At 43.1% G+C, this 14,319-nt stretch overlaps 1 protein-coding gene across 1 annotated transcript in view; it reads left to right on the plus strand.

Moving 5' to 3' along the window:
• The window catches only part of SH3GL3 (SH3 domain containing GRB2 like 3, endophilin A3), a gene marked incomplete at its 5' end in the record, with an annotated part of 145,268 nt that overhangs the window by 100,853 nt on the left and 30,096 nt on the right, over window positions 1-14,319 (plus strand). Inside the window, 2 exons of the mRNA XM_082647459.1 lie at window positions 4,646-4,779; window positions 8,818-8,976. Coding sequence (XP_082503585.1) covers window positions 4,646-4,779; window positions 8,818-8,976 — 293 coding nt within the window. The remainder of the gene's footprint in view (window positions 1-4,645; window positions 4,780-8,817; window positions 8,977-14,319) is intronic.

The following is a 14,319-nucleotide window of genomic DNA, read 5'->3' on the forward strand; positions in this document are numbered from 1 at the left end:
TGAAACACAAGCTGAAATACAGTCATTGGAAAAGTTTGTAAACCTCTGAATTATATATTCAAAACAAGACAGAGGCAAATAAGAGGAAGCTTTCTTCATGGATAGACAGATAAACATATTTTCAGGATGTACAAATTCTATTTCTGCACTGATTAAGAAAAAGCATATCATCTGTGGAACGTATATCTGAGTCAGTGTGCTTTATTGAGGAGCAAAAGATAAATTTAGACTAAGATCATCTAAATTATACCCATCATATGGGCTACCTTCTAATACTTTATTTTATTTAAATTTGATTCCGTGGGTAATTAGATATTGGCAAAGGTTTGTCCTGGGTAACAGACAATAAAAGAGGTCTAAATTGCCTCTGCAACGACTGACATGTATTTCTTCACAGGGAAGAGTAACATTTTCCCTGATCGTGACCACGAAGTCGTAATTTGATAAACTGGTTTTCTCTGGATTTTGCATACAAATAATGAAGGCTTAGAGAACCTTGTTTGAAATAAATTCCTAATGGTTTGGAGACTAATAAAGACACATGCATGTGTAACCATTATCTGTAGGCTGGTACTATGCTAGTCTCCTATTTTGATGACTGTTTTGCTCTGAAAAGATATAAATGTCTAAATTCTATCTCTAGGAGGAAAATGTCATTAAAAAATTAAAAGTGCATTTCCCACTTGTAAAGTAAAATTCTAAAAATAATTTCAGAAAGCCCCAAATATCAAATATGTTTAATATATTAGCTTTGAGATTTTAGCATACTGTGATTCTTATGTTTAGAGTGATGTCAGGGAAGTATGGGGATAGTTTTTCTAGTCTTGAAACATATTTACGTTGCCTTAGTAGATCATTTGTTGTTTAAACTTTTAGTGTAGTCATCTGTAAAATAACTTTTCTAGTTCCTAGAGATGCTTTGAATTTCAAAAAAGAAATGCAATCTTTCTAAGTCCCACTCCTTTGGTATACAAATTTGGTACCTCTGGTACACTAATTTGGTAGGGCTTTACTTATAGGTTTATATAGTTTGATAAATAGCTAGAACCTACTATCCTTTTTTTAAACAATTTTTATTGGAGTATGGTTGATTTACAATATGTGTTAGTTTCAGTACACAAATTGAAACAGTTATACATATTAGAACCTGCTATCTTCTAAAGACCTTTTTTCTGTTCTTAATTTGGCACTGTACCCTGCTGGTGTCTTATACTGTACCAAATCTTATCTAATTTTTTTGTCATATCTTCCATTAAAGTTATTATTTTAGCAGAAAAAATCTGGTGACAAGTATCTTTTGTAACCTGGAGAGCTCTCTTGACAACCTGTATGCCATGAAAACCTGTATATGTAGGCAGCTATGAAAAATTAATCATCACTGGATTTTACATTACTAAATAAACTCATTAGTGCTTGACCAGAAAAAAAAAAAAAAAAGAAGAGTATGCCCGATTTTTCAGGTGTTTGAAGCATAGTCCCAAATGACCCTCCAGAAAGGTTATACCATTTTGACACTCCTGCCAGGAAGGTATGAGAGTGTGTTTCTCAGCACAGGTACTAACTCTGGGAATTGTCTTTTTAGTTTCCTTTTAAATAACTGATAATTTGATTTATAGCAAATAAAACTGATATCTGGGCGCTGTTTTAACTTTATTTTTTGGATTATGTGTGAGGTAGATTTTTTTTTTTCACGTTTGTCATCATCTTTGTGAATTGTATATCTGTGTCCTTTGCCTATTTTTCTATTAAGGTGTTCATTTTTTTTTTCTTACTGGTTTATGAGCTTTTTCAGTGGTCAGGATACTTGCTTTTTGTCTGTCTCATATGTTGATGAAGTTTTGCCCCAGGTAGGCATGTACCTTCTGATGTTGTAGGTGGAGGTCATTTTAATGGAAGAAGATATTTGCTTTTTATTTAGTGGTGCTCATTGGTCTTCTTTTATGGTTTATAGCTTTGGTATCATGTTTAGAAAAACTTTTCCGCTCCTCCCCGCTTCACTAATAAGCTGTGTAAATGTTTATTTATACTTTATTTTCATACATATGTTTTCTTTTCTTACCTTTAAATTCCCAAGCTCCTGAATTTAATGGATGAGTACTGTGCAATAGGGTTTTCATTTTGTGTTCTTACAAATACATAGCCAGTTGCCCTAACATTTTATTGAAAAGTTCAACCTTTTTCTGCTGATTTTCTATAACTTTTTTGTTATAAAATTTTATATATTTTAAGTTTGTTTCTGGTCTTTCTCTTCTGTTTTCTTGGTCTGTACCCTGTTTTGATCAAGTGTCATGTTGTTTTAAATATTGTCATTTTAAAATATATTTTAATATATTTAACTAAAATTTCCCCTAGATGTTATAAAAATTTCATGGACATACTCATCTGTTTTATTTTTCCAGATGAAACTTAGAGTCATTTTAAGTCCCCTCTACTAAAAAACAAGAAACTTTTTAAATTTTTTTTTTTGCTCGTAGGATCTTAGTTCCCCGACCAGGGATTGAACCCAGGCCCTTAGTAGTGAAAGCGCTGAGTCCTAACTACTGGACCCTCAGAGAATCCCCAAAAACCTTATTAAATTTTGATTGAGATTACTTTAAATTGATAAATTATATTGGGTGTGAGTCGAATTTGATATGTTAAATCTTCCAGGAGAATTTGGCACGTTTGCTACTCATGTAGTGGTAGCAAAGCAAGATATGGAAATTGACGATTCCGGTATTAGGCCATAGTCATTCATCTAGGAAAATGGGGGGAAAGTCTTTTGAAAACTTAAAAAAAAAATCCCATATGTTAAAACACTAGTTAGTCACAGAGGGTAACAGTATCCTTCAGAGCAGTATAATGTGAATTTTATTTTATTTCCTGGGTGAATGGGGCCAAGATGGCCTATTCCTTGTCCTGAAGGGCTGACCAGTGGAGGGAACAGGAGAGACCGCCAGGCAGGCCCTGACATCCACGGACAGTCCTGCAGTGCGTCTGGTCAGGTGACAGGGCAGGGGATTTGAAGGGCAGACAATTTGGTAGCTTCCTAGGTACCCAGCGAGAGAGAGCTGACATCAGGAGGGCATTAGGAACAGAGGGGTTGCTTGCTGTTCTGAGGGAAAGACTGTGCTGTCGGATGCTTTCTTCTTGGGGCCACACAGAAATTTCCTCAAGGGCAGAGACCTCCACTGGTGGAGGCTGAGTCCCACGTCCTCGTGGAATTGGAATCTTGAGCAAGGAGAGGGGGTATCAAACCCATGGAGGTGACAGCTAATATTCAGAATGTCACCTTTGGCGCCTTGTAAGAAACATATTTAGAAATGTTTTCGTCAAAGCTAAATTAACTGACATTCTGGGGTGTGGGCACTGGTGGCAGAGTGAGCAGTGTGGTCAGAAGCCATATCCTCCATTTCTGACCAGCTGGGCAGGAAAGAGTTCTCAGGCCGGGAAAGGACGTTCTCATTTCCATCTCAGAATGAGTTAGAACCAGACTCTGGGGAGTTAGTTAAGGAGACACAGCCTCCCAGGAGGAACAAAGTTACCCACGCGCCACAATGGAGTCTCGGTCAGCTGTGGTTTGGAGTAATGGTTTCCACTTACATTTTGCAAGGTCCTGTGACATACACTGTCTATGCTATTCCTTAAAAAAAATAAAAAGTGAGGTGAGGTGATATTGCTATCCCTGTTTTACAGATGAATCAACTGTACGTGCCTATGACTCGTAGGTGAAACAACTTGAAGGTCAGAATTAGCTAGAAATGCAAATTCTTGGGCTGGGATTTCAGGTCTTCTTCAAGCCTGGGAGTTGAGAGACCCCAAGCTCTAACTTTTTATGAAGACCCCAACTACAGGAAAAAGAGTTCAGTTTAGTGCAGCATTTCCCAGACATGTCTTCTAGAAAACCTGCAACCCTCATAGTGCTCAGCTACCAGGATGCCTGCTTTCAAATCACTGCAGGTTAGCAGGTGCCGAATACCAGGATTTAATCCAGCTAAAGCTGCCCATCGCTGCCCAAGTCTGGCATGTCTGGCCTGGACCTCACTGCAAGAGCAGACCCTTCCCACCCTGCTGAAAGGCTGTCCTGTGTGACACTGCCAGACTTTCTTTGACATCAGAAGGGGTAGGGAAACTTAGAACCATCTCAAGAATACAAGGAGTGGCCTCAAGAAGACCTAGCAGCTAGAAGCTGAGATGAGGTTTTGTTCATTTATTTCTGTTGTAATCTTTATTGGTTAATACTTAACCCCTGATGAATGAATCCTTTTATTGTTTACAAAGACGGATTTTGTTCTTGCGCCTCTAAGGAACCCTTGGTGCCAGTTCACAAAACTACCAGTTTAAAAAAAGAAGCTTTAACCCCATCTAGTGGCTGATACGGTAAGTGCCTCAGTCTGTCTGAGCCTCAGAGTTTTATTCTAGAGGTTTATTCTATGCGGTGGAGAAAGTGCAGAAGTAGTGAGGAAAATGTGGAAAATATTTAGAAAGACTTTCTCGTTTTTACATTTTCTTTTCTCTGGGTCAAGATTCAAAGGTCCCAGAGTTGAGGACCTTGTTACACACCATTGATCATCACAAACTTTTGGGAAAAAATTAAACAAATATCACTGTTAACTTAGAGTTAGGTCTGCTAAAGAACCATTTTTATTTGTATTTTCTATTGAAGGCAATGCATTGATAGAAGTTGGCGAATCCATGAAGCTAATGGCTGAGGTGAAAGACTCTCTTGATATTAATGTAAAGCAAACTTTTATTGATCCACTTCAGTTACTACAAGACAAAGATTTAAAAGAGATTGGGGTAAGTTTTCTAGGCTATAAATCTGCCTGTTGCTATTTAGTATGATGTTTATACTATTTAAAATCATTAGAACATTTCTATAGCAACTCAGTGAAAGCATCATCTTATTGTGGGTGGTAAAAAAATAACTCAGTTATGTTTACTTGGCTCATTGGGAAAGAGTCCCAGGATCAATTAGCCCTTGATTTTGTACCTTATTGAAGTCAGCTAGAAGCCAAGTTCAAGATACATATTTCTACAGTCATTTCTCACATAACAAAATGACTGCATAACTTTGTACTGGATATTTTAAAAAGCAATCTTTATTTTTTAATACCTTTCTTTTTTTTGCCACACCCCACGGCTTGTGGGATCTTAATTCCCCGACCAGGGATGGAACCCGGACCATCAGCAGTGAAAGCACAGAGTCCTAACCACTGGACTGCCAGCGAATTCCGTGTATTGGATTTTTGATTATCAAAATCATACCATACTAGCTGCATCTTTTTTTTTTAGCATCTTTATTGGAGTATAATTGCTTTACAATGATGTGTTAGTTTCTGCTGTATAACAAAGTGAATCAGCTATACATATACATATATCCCCATATCCCCTCCCTCTTGCATCTCCCTCCCACCCTCCCTATCCCACCCCTCTAGGTGGTCACAAAGCACTGAGCTGATCTCCCTGTGCTATGCAGCTGCTTCCCACTAGCTATCTGTTTTACGTTTGGTAGTGTATATATGTCCATGCCTCTCTCTCGCTTTGTCACGGTTTACCCTTCCCCCTCCCCATATCCTCAAGTCCATTCTCTAGTAGGTCTGTGTCTTTATTCCTGTCCTACCCCTAGGTTCTTCAGAACTTGTTTTTTTAGATTCCATATGTATGTGTCAGCATACAATATTTGTTTTTCTCTTTCTGACTTACTTCACTCTGTTTGACAGACTCTGGGTCCATCCATCTCACTACAAATAACTCAATTTCGTTTCTTTTATGGCTGAGTAATATTCCATTGTATATATGTGCCACATCTTCTTTATCCATTCATCTGTCGATGGACACTTCGGTTGCGTCCATGTCCTGGCTGTTACTGGGCAGCTACATGGAATTAGAACACTCCCTAGCTGCGTCTTTTGATACGCTGCACTAGTGATCGTTATTTTCCATCACTTCTTAAGGAGATCAGTACCTAGGAATCAACATGTTGTATCAGGAAAATGTTAAAATGGCCCTCCAGAGCATCCACGGGAGCTTTCAGGGACCTGTAGGTAATCACATGCCACTTGCTTGCTGGTGCTTTTGCAGATATGCAGAAACAGTCTTGAGACTTCTACCCTGCCAGGGACTTCTACTCTGGAGGGACAGGCTGCATCGGGACCTTCTTTGGGCACCCCCTGGGGAAGCTGCCCAGAAGACCTTCCTGGTGGTGCCTTGAGGAGTGATCTGAATGCAGCCTGGGCCAGCTTGGAAGTCATCCAAGCCTTGGGGATGTCCCCTTTTCCTTTCTTCAGGCCCAGATTCTCATGGTGTGGTCCCTAAGCAGCATCAGCATCACATGTTAGAAGTGCAAATCCTTGGGCCCTATTCCAGAGCTCCCTAATGTAAAGTCCTGGATGCCCGTATAGGCATTTAGAATTTACACCAAAACCAAAGGCTATGGAGGGGAATTCAGGAAGACTGAAAGAAAAATGAAAGCAACTGTTCAGGAACTCCTAGGATATTCTGCTACCCGACCCCCCACCCAGCCTCCCCCCCCCCCAGCACCCTCCTCAACTCCTTACTCCCATTGCCCTCTTCCCCTCAGGCCAGTCCTCCACTGGGCCCCAGAGTCCATTATCCTCATCTCCTCAGGGCCTTTGCCACATCTGGCATCCTCTCTCCGGAATCTCCCTTCTTCCCCTTTCTCTCTATAGGCTTCTTCGGGTTAACGTTTAAACCCATCAGCACAGCAGCCCTTGACTCCCGGCTTCACATCTCGGCCCCTCCAGTCCACCCTCCACACTACAGCCAGAGTCTTCCTAAGGTACAAGCCCCCAGTAGCTGCCCACTGACTTTGGGGGTAAAGATCCAGCACCGTAGTCCCTAATTCCTGGCCCCTCCTTCTCTCTCCGGGTTGATCGCTCACCCCTTCCCACTTGAACTCTCTGCCCAGGCCTCAATGAATTACTTACAGTCCCCAGGGGGTGTTTTGCTTTGTGCTCTCTTTTTATTCTTTGTCTTTCTCCTTTTCCACCTTCTCCTGGCTAAGTCATCTCACGTTGCAGATCTCAGCTCAGATGTTCGGTCCTTGGGGAAGCTCTTGTTCTCTCCCCGGCTTAGTCAGGTGCTCCTTCTGTGCCTCCTGTGCTGTGAGCATCACTGCTTCTCTTTTTCTATTGTTTAGCAGCAAGTGCTTTGGCGTAAGGAGGCATGTTTTGTTCACTTTTGCATGACTAGCGTAGCCTTTGTGCTCACAGATTATTATTGAACAGATGATTCTAGAGAAGAGACATTCTGTGTTGCGGGGATGCCAAAACATCTTTCCCAAATGCAGAACCTTAGAACCAAATACCTCCTTTGCTGACATACATCATATGCCATTTCTTCTTGTGCTGCTGACCTTGAAGAAAGCTGTACAGAAAGTCCACTGGACGACATTGCTCTTCCACTTGACCTGGTTCAGTAGGGTAGCTAGTCATGGACACAAATGTGGATCCTGAGCAGTGAGTGGGAGAAATGTACAAAATACACATATCCTTAAATGTTTCTCCCTATGCAAAAAAATAATTTTCTAAATGGTGTCTCTTGTTCTTCAACTCTGGTTTGATAGAGAAACTGTATAAATTTAAACTTAAATCCTATAGATGATCAAGAATTAAAGAGTCTAATATTCAGAAGGCTTTTCATAGTCTCAACTGTGCTCTATATATCTTGGACATCTGGAGTGGAGAGCCTGTTCATTTAACACATGACTGACATATCTGTACAAGGTCTTGTGGACTCAAAGGGCTTCTATAAATGTTTCGTCACCCATATGTAGCCAGACTAAGCCTGGTTGTGCCCGTTTACAGCCACATATGTGGAGGCACAGAGGGATTCAGAGACTTGCCCAGAGTCAGAAGAACGTGTCAGAAGAGAGATGATTCTGACTTTTTGTCCTATATACTCTTCACCCAATCATTATGGAGGTTAGAACCAGTGCTTCCCACTAAAAAGAATAGTCAAGTTACCTACGTGCTTCAGTGGGACAATCTGTTTTCACATACACTTTCAATATCAAATATCTGTTTTCCAGGGGTTATGGTCATAAACTCCCTTGCCCTGTGCAGTTATCCCTTCTATAGTATTTCTGACATGGGATCCCTCTACTTGAACACAAACTGTGATGGGAAACTTACTACCACACAAGGCACTGCATTCCACGAATGGACACCTCTAATATTTATACTTGTTTTACTTTGTTAAAGAGATCATATTTTTCAAAAGAAATTCCATCATTTCAGAGGTTGCCTGTGAGCATCTGTCCTCTGTATCACATTCATCAAGGGCATTTATTCAACTTGTTCTGTAATTGTTTGGGAACTTTATGGAAGATGCATAAGTATTCTAGAGGATACTAGAAATTTGTGTTTTTATAATCTACTTCTTAGTGAGGAGTTGACAGTAGTACCAAAAGAAACATACTTTTTTTGGATATAGTTAATTTGGTTGGAAATTATCTGGACATTAATGGAGCCTAAGTGAGGGGTCCTATAGAGAACCTTGGAAAATTAATCTGCATACTGATACTGCATCTTTATGTTCCATATAGACACTCATTCATTCTGTCTTCCATCCATCCATCCATCCATCCATCCATCCGTCTACCCATTCATTCATTCCACAAATATCCCTTGTAGACCGGCGGTGAAGGGAGCCTCTAATAGATGATGAGTGCATGCAAAAGAAGTGTAAGGTGGGATCCTGCCCCCTAGAATTTATGCCAAGAAAAAGCAATGACTATTTTCACAGAAATGCTGAATATTTCTTTGTGCTGTGTTTGAGCATCACAGTTCTCTAAAGGACCACTTTGTCTCTTAGCATCACCTGAAAAAGCTGGAAGGCCGCCGCCTGGATTACGATTATAAAAAGAAGCGAGTAGGTAAGATACCAGATGAAGAAGTCAGACAAGCAGTAGAAAAATTTGAAGAGTCAAAGGAGTTGGCTGAAAGAAGCATGTTTAATTTTTTAGAAAATGATGTAAGTATTTAAACCAAACAGGAGACTTTAATGTGAATGAAAACATTGACTGTATGACTAGGGTCAGCATGTTGAGAAGCTCTGGAGCCTTAGTTGTTACATAGTTTCCAGAATTTTCCATAACCATTATCTCCTGCCTAAGAAATAGCTTCAGATACCCAGCAAGTCCTGACTCAAATCTCAGATCTGGAGAAGTCCTGTTGATCCTGGAATTGCTTCAGAGATGTGCTTGGGTTGGCCCTGGGGAGGTGGGGTTGTCTTAGAAGTGCATCGTAGACCAGCCTTTGTGTTTGAGGCCATAGCATTGGTGGTTTTGCAGGAGAATAGAAAGCCCAAGTCATGTGGTAATTTGCAGTTTTGCTAAGACTGTGAAGAGCGCTCAGTGAGGCAGATGTTTGAGGAGGAGCAGCTCTCTTGGCTAGTGGGAGAGCCTCACTCATCACCCAGCTCTCTGATGCCTTTACTTGTCATAGTGAACCTTTGGGATATAAAAGCATGACCTAAGTTTTTCAGCTGTACCATAGTGGTGCTTGTGAACTCGGGGATTGTGAAGGTCTTGACACATACCCCTCAGAAATGCTAACATCCTATCGTACCGTGATTCCTGCCACCAGCTCTTATTTTATTTGTCCAAGTAAAGTTAGATTAAATGTAACTAAAGAGGATGGTAACCCCCAAGTGGGCACCGTGAGGGCTGAAGGCCACCCTTCTTTGCCTTGGCAATGAGAAGTCACTTGGCATTTTTTACTGCCTGATGGGAAGAGCCCTTGGCCACCTGCCCCGTTTGGAGTTCCCACCCTAAGTCCAGCTTCTGTGATGCCACGAGCCACCTCAGCCCAGCATTAGCTTCGGACCTATTGGACTTTCAAACCTGTTGGAACAAGTCAGAGGGTTTATTTTTCTGCAACACTGTGTTCCACTTCTAATAATTGATTAAAAGGTACATTGAGGTCTTGCATCTTTCAAGTCAAGTCAAACCAAATGTACTGAGCACCTTTTATCTGCCATGGTGTTGTGGGGGAATTACGTCCACTGTTGACGAGACATTAACCCTGGAGGAAACAATGTGAAATCCCCATGATTAAACCTCAGTACCAAAAAGTGCATTCTATTATGCTTCTCCTTTAAATATCTTACCAGGTTTTTTTTCTTTTACATCTTATGAGAAATGGGAAGAGGGATAACAGTTTTCCCTGTTTTTCTTTGTTGTTTGCTTTCCCTTAAAAATAGAAATTTTCTTGAAATTATCCCCGAGCAATAGGCCATTTGGTTTGGTTTTGTCTTGGATTGCCATATTTGATTTTTTCAAGTGTGAGGTATCAGATGCATGTATTCCTTATCAGGCTGCAGCAAACATTGCCCTTCCAGTCCTGGGTACTTTAGAGGTAGATTTAAACTCTGAGGTTGAATCTCATGTGTCAGACGTGCTGTCTAACCCACGCGCTTTATGCATGACCTTTATTCATGATCTGTGTTGAGCTATTGCAAAGTACTCCATCAGGGAGGCCTGTCTCAGTTGCTCTGGTCTTGGCAGTTGACCCAAGAGACCTCCGTTTCCCTTCAGTATCAGTCAAAATGAGAAATGATCCCTTCCTTATAAGAACTCAGTCATTTGTCCATCTGTTGACAGTGTTCTGCTTGTCACAAATGAGTTAACCCCTGCCCACCCCACCCTGGGAGAAGTAAGAGCTAGCTTATAACTCAAGCCCCACGGAGGTCCTGGTGTTGGCCCTGCAGAGGCATGAATTGCAGTGTTTCCCCTAAAGTTTCCTGGGATGGGTGGGGGGTGCCTTCATTCAGCTCTGAGGAGCATGGGCTGCTCCCTCATTTTAGGGCCTGGGTCCACGTCTTTCACTGGCAGCCATGGAAACTGGCCATTGAGATGGGAGGAGACCAGAATAATGAAACGGTGGAGGACTTTCAAAGGCTGCCTTGGAAGTAGGCTCCACCTCTTTCTCTTCCCACCTTTCCTAGCGCCATTTTCAACTGTAGTGGTTACCCTGCGTGCCGTGGTTGCTGATTCTCAAGATAATGGCAGTGCGAAGGAAACTGATGGTGGTGAGACGAGGATGACAGTGACGAAAGCTACCATTTACTGAGTGACTTATGATAGGGAGGCTGCTCTTACCTTTGCCCCTCCCAGGTTTATAGTTGAGGAGACTCACAAGTTATCGTGGAAGCTCCAGAAGACTGCCTTCTTTCTCTTCTTGGGGTAACAGCAAGTAGACCTAGAAAGGGACAACCTTGTCTTTTCCCATGACAGTGTCTGGCCATATCCAGGTGGTCTGGCAGTCCTGTTGATGAGGCAAGGTCTAGAAAATGTTCTCCAGTTCCCCTTGGACCTGACATGCTAATACTGAAACTGCGTGGTGCTTGGGGATAAATAGTGGGTGTGACTTATCAGGGGAAAGACAAAGAAGCAATACATGGTGGGATGAGGCATGCTTTGAACCCTCAGGCCTGTCCTTGACCCTTCTCCAGCAACCAGGCCAGGCCCAGTGGCTCTGCAACTCACAGAACCCTGCCTTCCTGCTCCCTCTGGGTCACCAACCTCATGTCCCTCCTTCATCACTCAGACTTTTGTATCCATGTCTGCTTTTTTTCATGGTGAGGGAGCTCTGAATGAAGAGCTGTGCTTCAGCGTGGCTGGTGATGGCTGGGTTTTCATCCAGGAACTAAAGATGGCTGGGATCTGTCTAATTCCCGGATTAAACACAGTGGGTCTGCAGGCCCTGCCTTTGCCCAATGGATTGGACATTCCACCTGACCTGGTACCTGCTAGAGACCAGGTATATGCCTGCTTCTTGAGGACAGACTCTGTCAAACACGTGGCCTCAGGGACATGGTGGCAGGCAGCGGAGGCCCTGGCACTTTCTCCAAACACAAGTGGGACATGCTTATCTCATTGTGGGCTACAGGTTTGGGGTATCCGTCAGAACTGATCATCCTTTTGGGTTCTGACTGATTGAGGAATTGACACAAAAACCGGATTGGAATCAAGGGGAAGCCCTTTCAACTGATGAGAACACCCAATGACTGTAAGATACAGGCCTCCTGGTCACCTGTGTTGGAGGGGATGGCATGGCCAACCCACGTCCCGATTGCAGTCTCTGCTCATTGCACCCTCATTGGCAAAAGCCTCCCCGGTGCAGAGCCAGCCTGACTCACACCCAGACACAGGCTGAGATCCACAACCTCTGGCCATGCAGAGCAGAGAACTCATCCTACTAATGAATGAACATTCCTCGATCTCATCCACAGTAGGAGGAGTGAAGCTGGACTGGGGAAAGGGCTTGCAAGTGTTCCCTCCAAAGAGAAAGTGAAAAGCAGAGTAGCGTGAAGGAAGGGAGACCATCTGAGGTGGCGTGTCTGAAGCTCTGGGGCCACCTGCCCAACTCTGTCTGGCACTAACAATGCAAACCCCAAAGTCTCGCTCTCCAGGCAACAGGCGGTATCTTCTCCAGCCCTCACGTCCCATAGCCCTGGCTAAGACACGATAAAAGCTTCACCAGATACTGCCTACAAAATCTGTCTGCCAGAGATCTGTCTGGTGTGAGAACTCCAACCGGAACTAACAGGCTTGGTCTTTCCCGGGTCTCCAAATGCAGATCACGCAACTCTTCCTAGGATTTTCTAGAGGTTTCCAGGATGTGGTTGTTCATCTGTCCTCACATCTGCATTCTCCCAACTGAGAGACAAACAGGGCAGCCAAACAAGCATGACAAACCAGCCTCCTGCCTAGAGGACAGGACCGTCTGGAAAATCCAGTGGGCAGCTTGGGCCTGGGTCCACACTGGCCTCCAACTACTTACCCCAGACCTCGTCTAGACCTTAGAGCCACCTTCAGGGAGAGTGAGGTGGGCAGAGCAGAAAAGCTGCTTCACAAACCCACTTTCTTCAAGAATACAGACCCCAGGGCCAGGCCCCTCTTGCTTTTCCAGCACAGGGTCCAGTTGCCCTGGGTGTCAGGGTCCCCTAATCTCACCAACTGGACGGATCACTCCTCCTCCTGTCACGTGGAAAGAAGGAAGGGGTGGTGAGAAGGCCCTGAGTTGTTTACTCCAACATTCATTCCTAAGGGAAAGTGGCATCTGTTTTTCTACCTATTTTTGGCAGAGTTGGGGATGGGGTAATCAAAGAGGAGGGTCTCCTTTGGCGCCATGCTGTCGTCCTTCGGGGTCTTGTCAGTAAGTGCTGGATTGGAGCCCTTGAGCATCACATCACCTCTTGTCCGGAGCTGAGTAGCTTCCTACTCTACACGCAGATGCAAGCCAGCAGGTGTTTTGGTCCATGAGATTTCCCAGGAGCCCAGAAGGGCAGGTCTAGGGCTGGTTCTTTCTGCTGTGCCAGGCTGGGATGAGGCACCCAGAGCAGCCCTCCCCTAGGAGAGGGGCCCCTTTGCCCCCCACAGTTAGCTCTGAGGTGGGGGTACAGGATATTCAGCAGTTGCTTCCCAGTCTCCACCGCCATTTCTTGGGAATGCTAAATCACCCCTAGGCCTGTTAACACTCTCCTCTTCTGTCTTCGCAGAGAAGTTTATTCCTCACGATGCGACATAATGGAATGTAGGTCTTTGACGTTGGCAGGGGCCAGAAATATCACACAGAAGATGCCATTTCAGACCGATGAGTCCAGGCACCTGCAATATTCTCTAAGCTCTCCTGATACAAACCCCCAGCCTGGGGACCCTCCCTCTGTCCATGGGCTCCCAGAACAAGTGGAATTACTAAATTCCGGATTCCTGGGTTCTTTCCATTGGTCTAGAGGGGTGTTTCCCAAAATTCATTCCATGGGATGTAGCGTGTGTTGCGTGAATAATGTCTTTATGGTCAAATAAGTTTGGGAAAGCCTGGGTTAACCAAAGTGAAACAGGTTTGCTTTATCACAAGACTTTTCAGAGTCTTTATATGAATATATGAAAAACGAATCTCCAAGAGATTCCTAAAAGAGGATACACAAGGCAGTTTCTCAAATTTATTTGACAATTGCACTCTTCCACACCACTGTTATTATTATTATTTTATTATTGACATATCAAGGGACTTGTGATGTATCGAATAAGGCATTTAGGAAGTGTTGGACTAGTAGAAAGAAAGCACTCCCGACAGAGAGTGAAAGACCTGAAACCTGCTTGTGGTTTTGCCTCTGTTCAGGTATATGCCCCTAGAAAGTCACTTTCACCTTTACAGTGTCAGGCAAATGAACCCCTGCATGCAAGAAATTCTTTAGAAGTATAAAGTGGAGAATAAGAGTGTAGAGGATTACTATCCATGTTATTAATTTAATACGAATTTAATGGCCTGACTCAAACTTTCTCAGAAACTCTAAATAAAGGCCTTTGCC

The sequence above is a fragment of the Grampus griseus genome, assembly GCF_964374135.1.
Source record: "Grampus griseus genome assembly, chromosome: 2".
In the NCBI taxonomy this organism is placed as follows: Eukaryota; Metazoa; Chordata; class Mammalia; order Artiodactyla; family Delphinidae; genus Grampus; species Grampus griseus.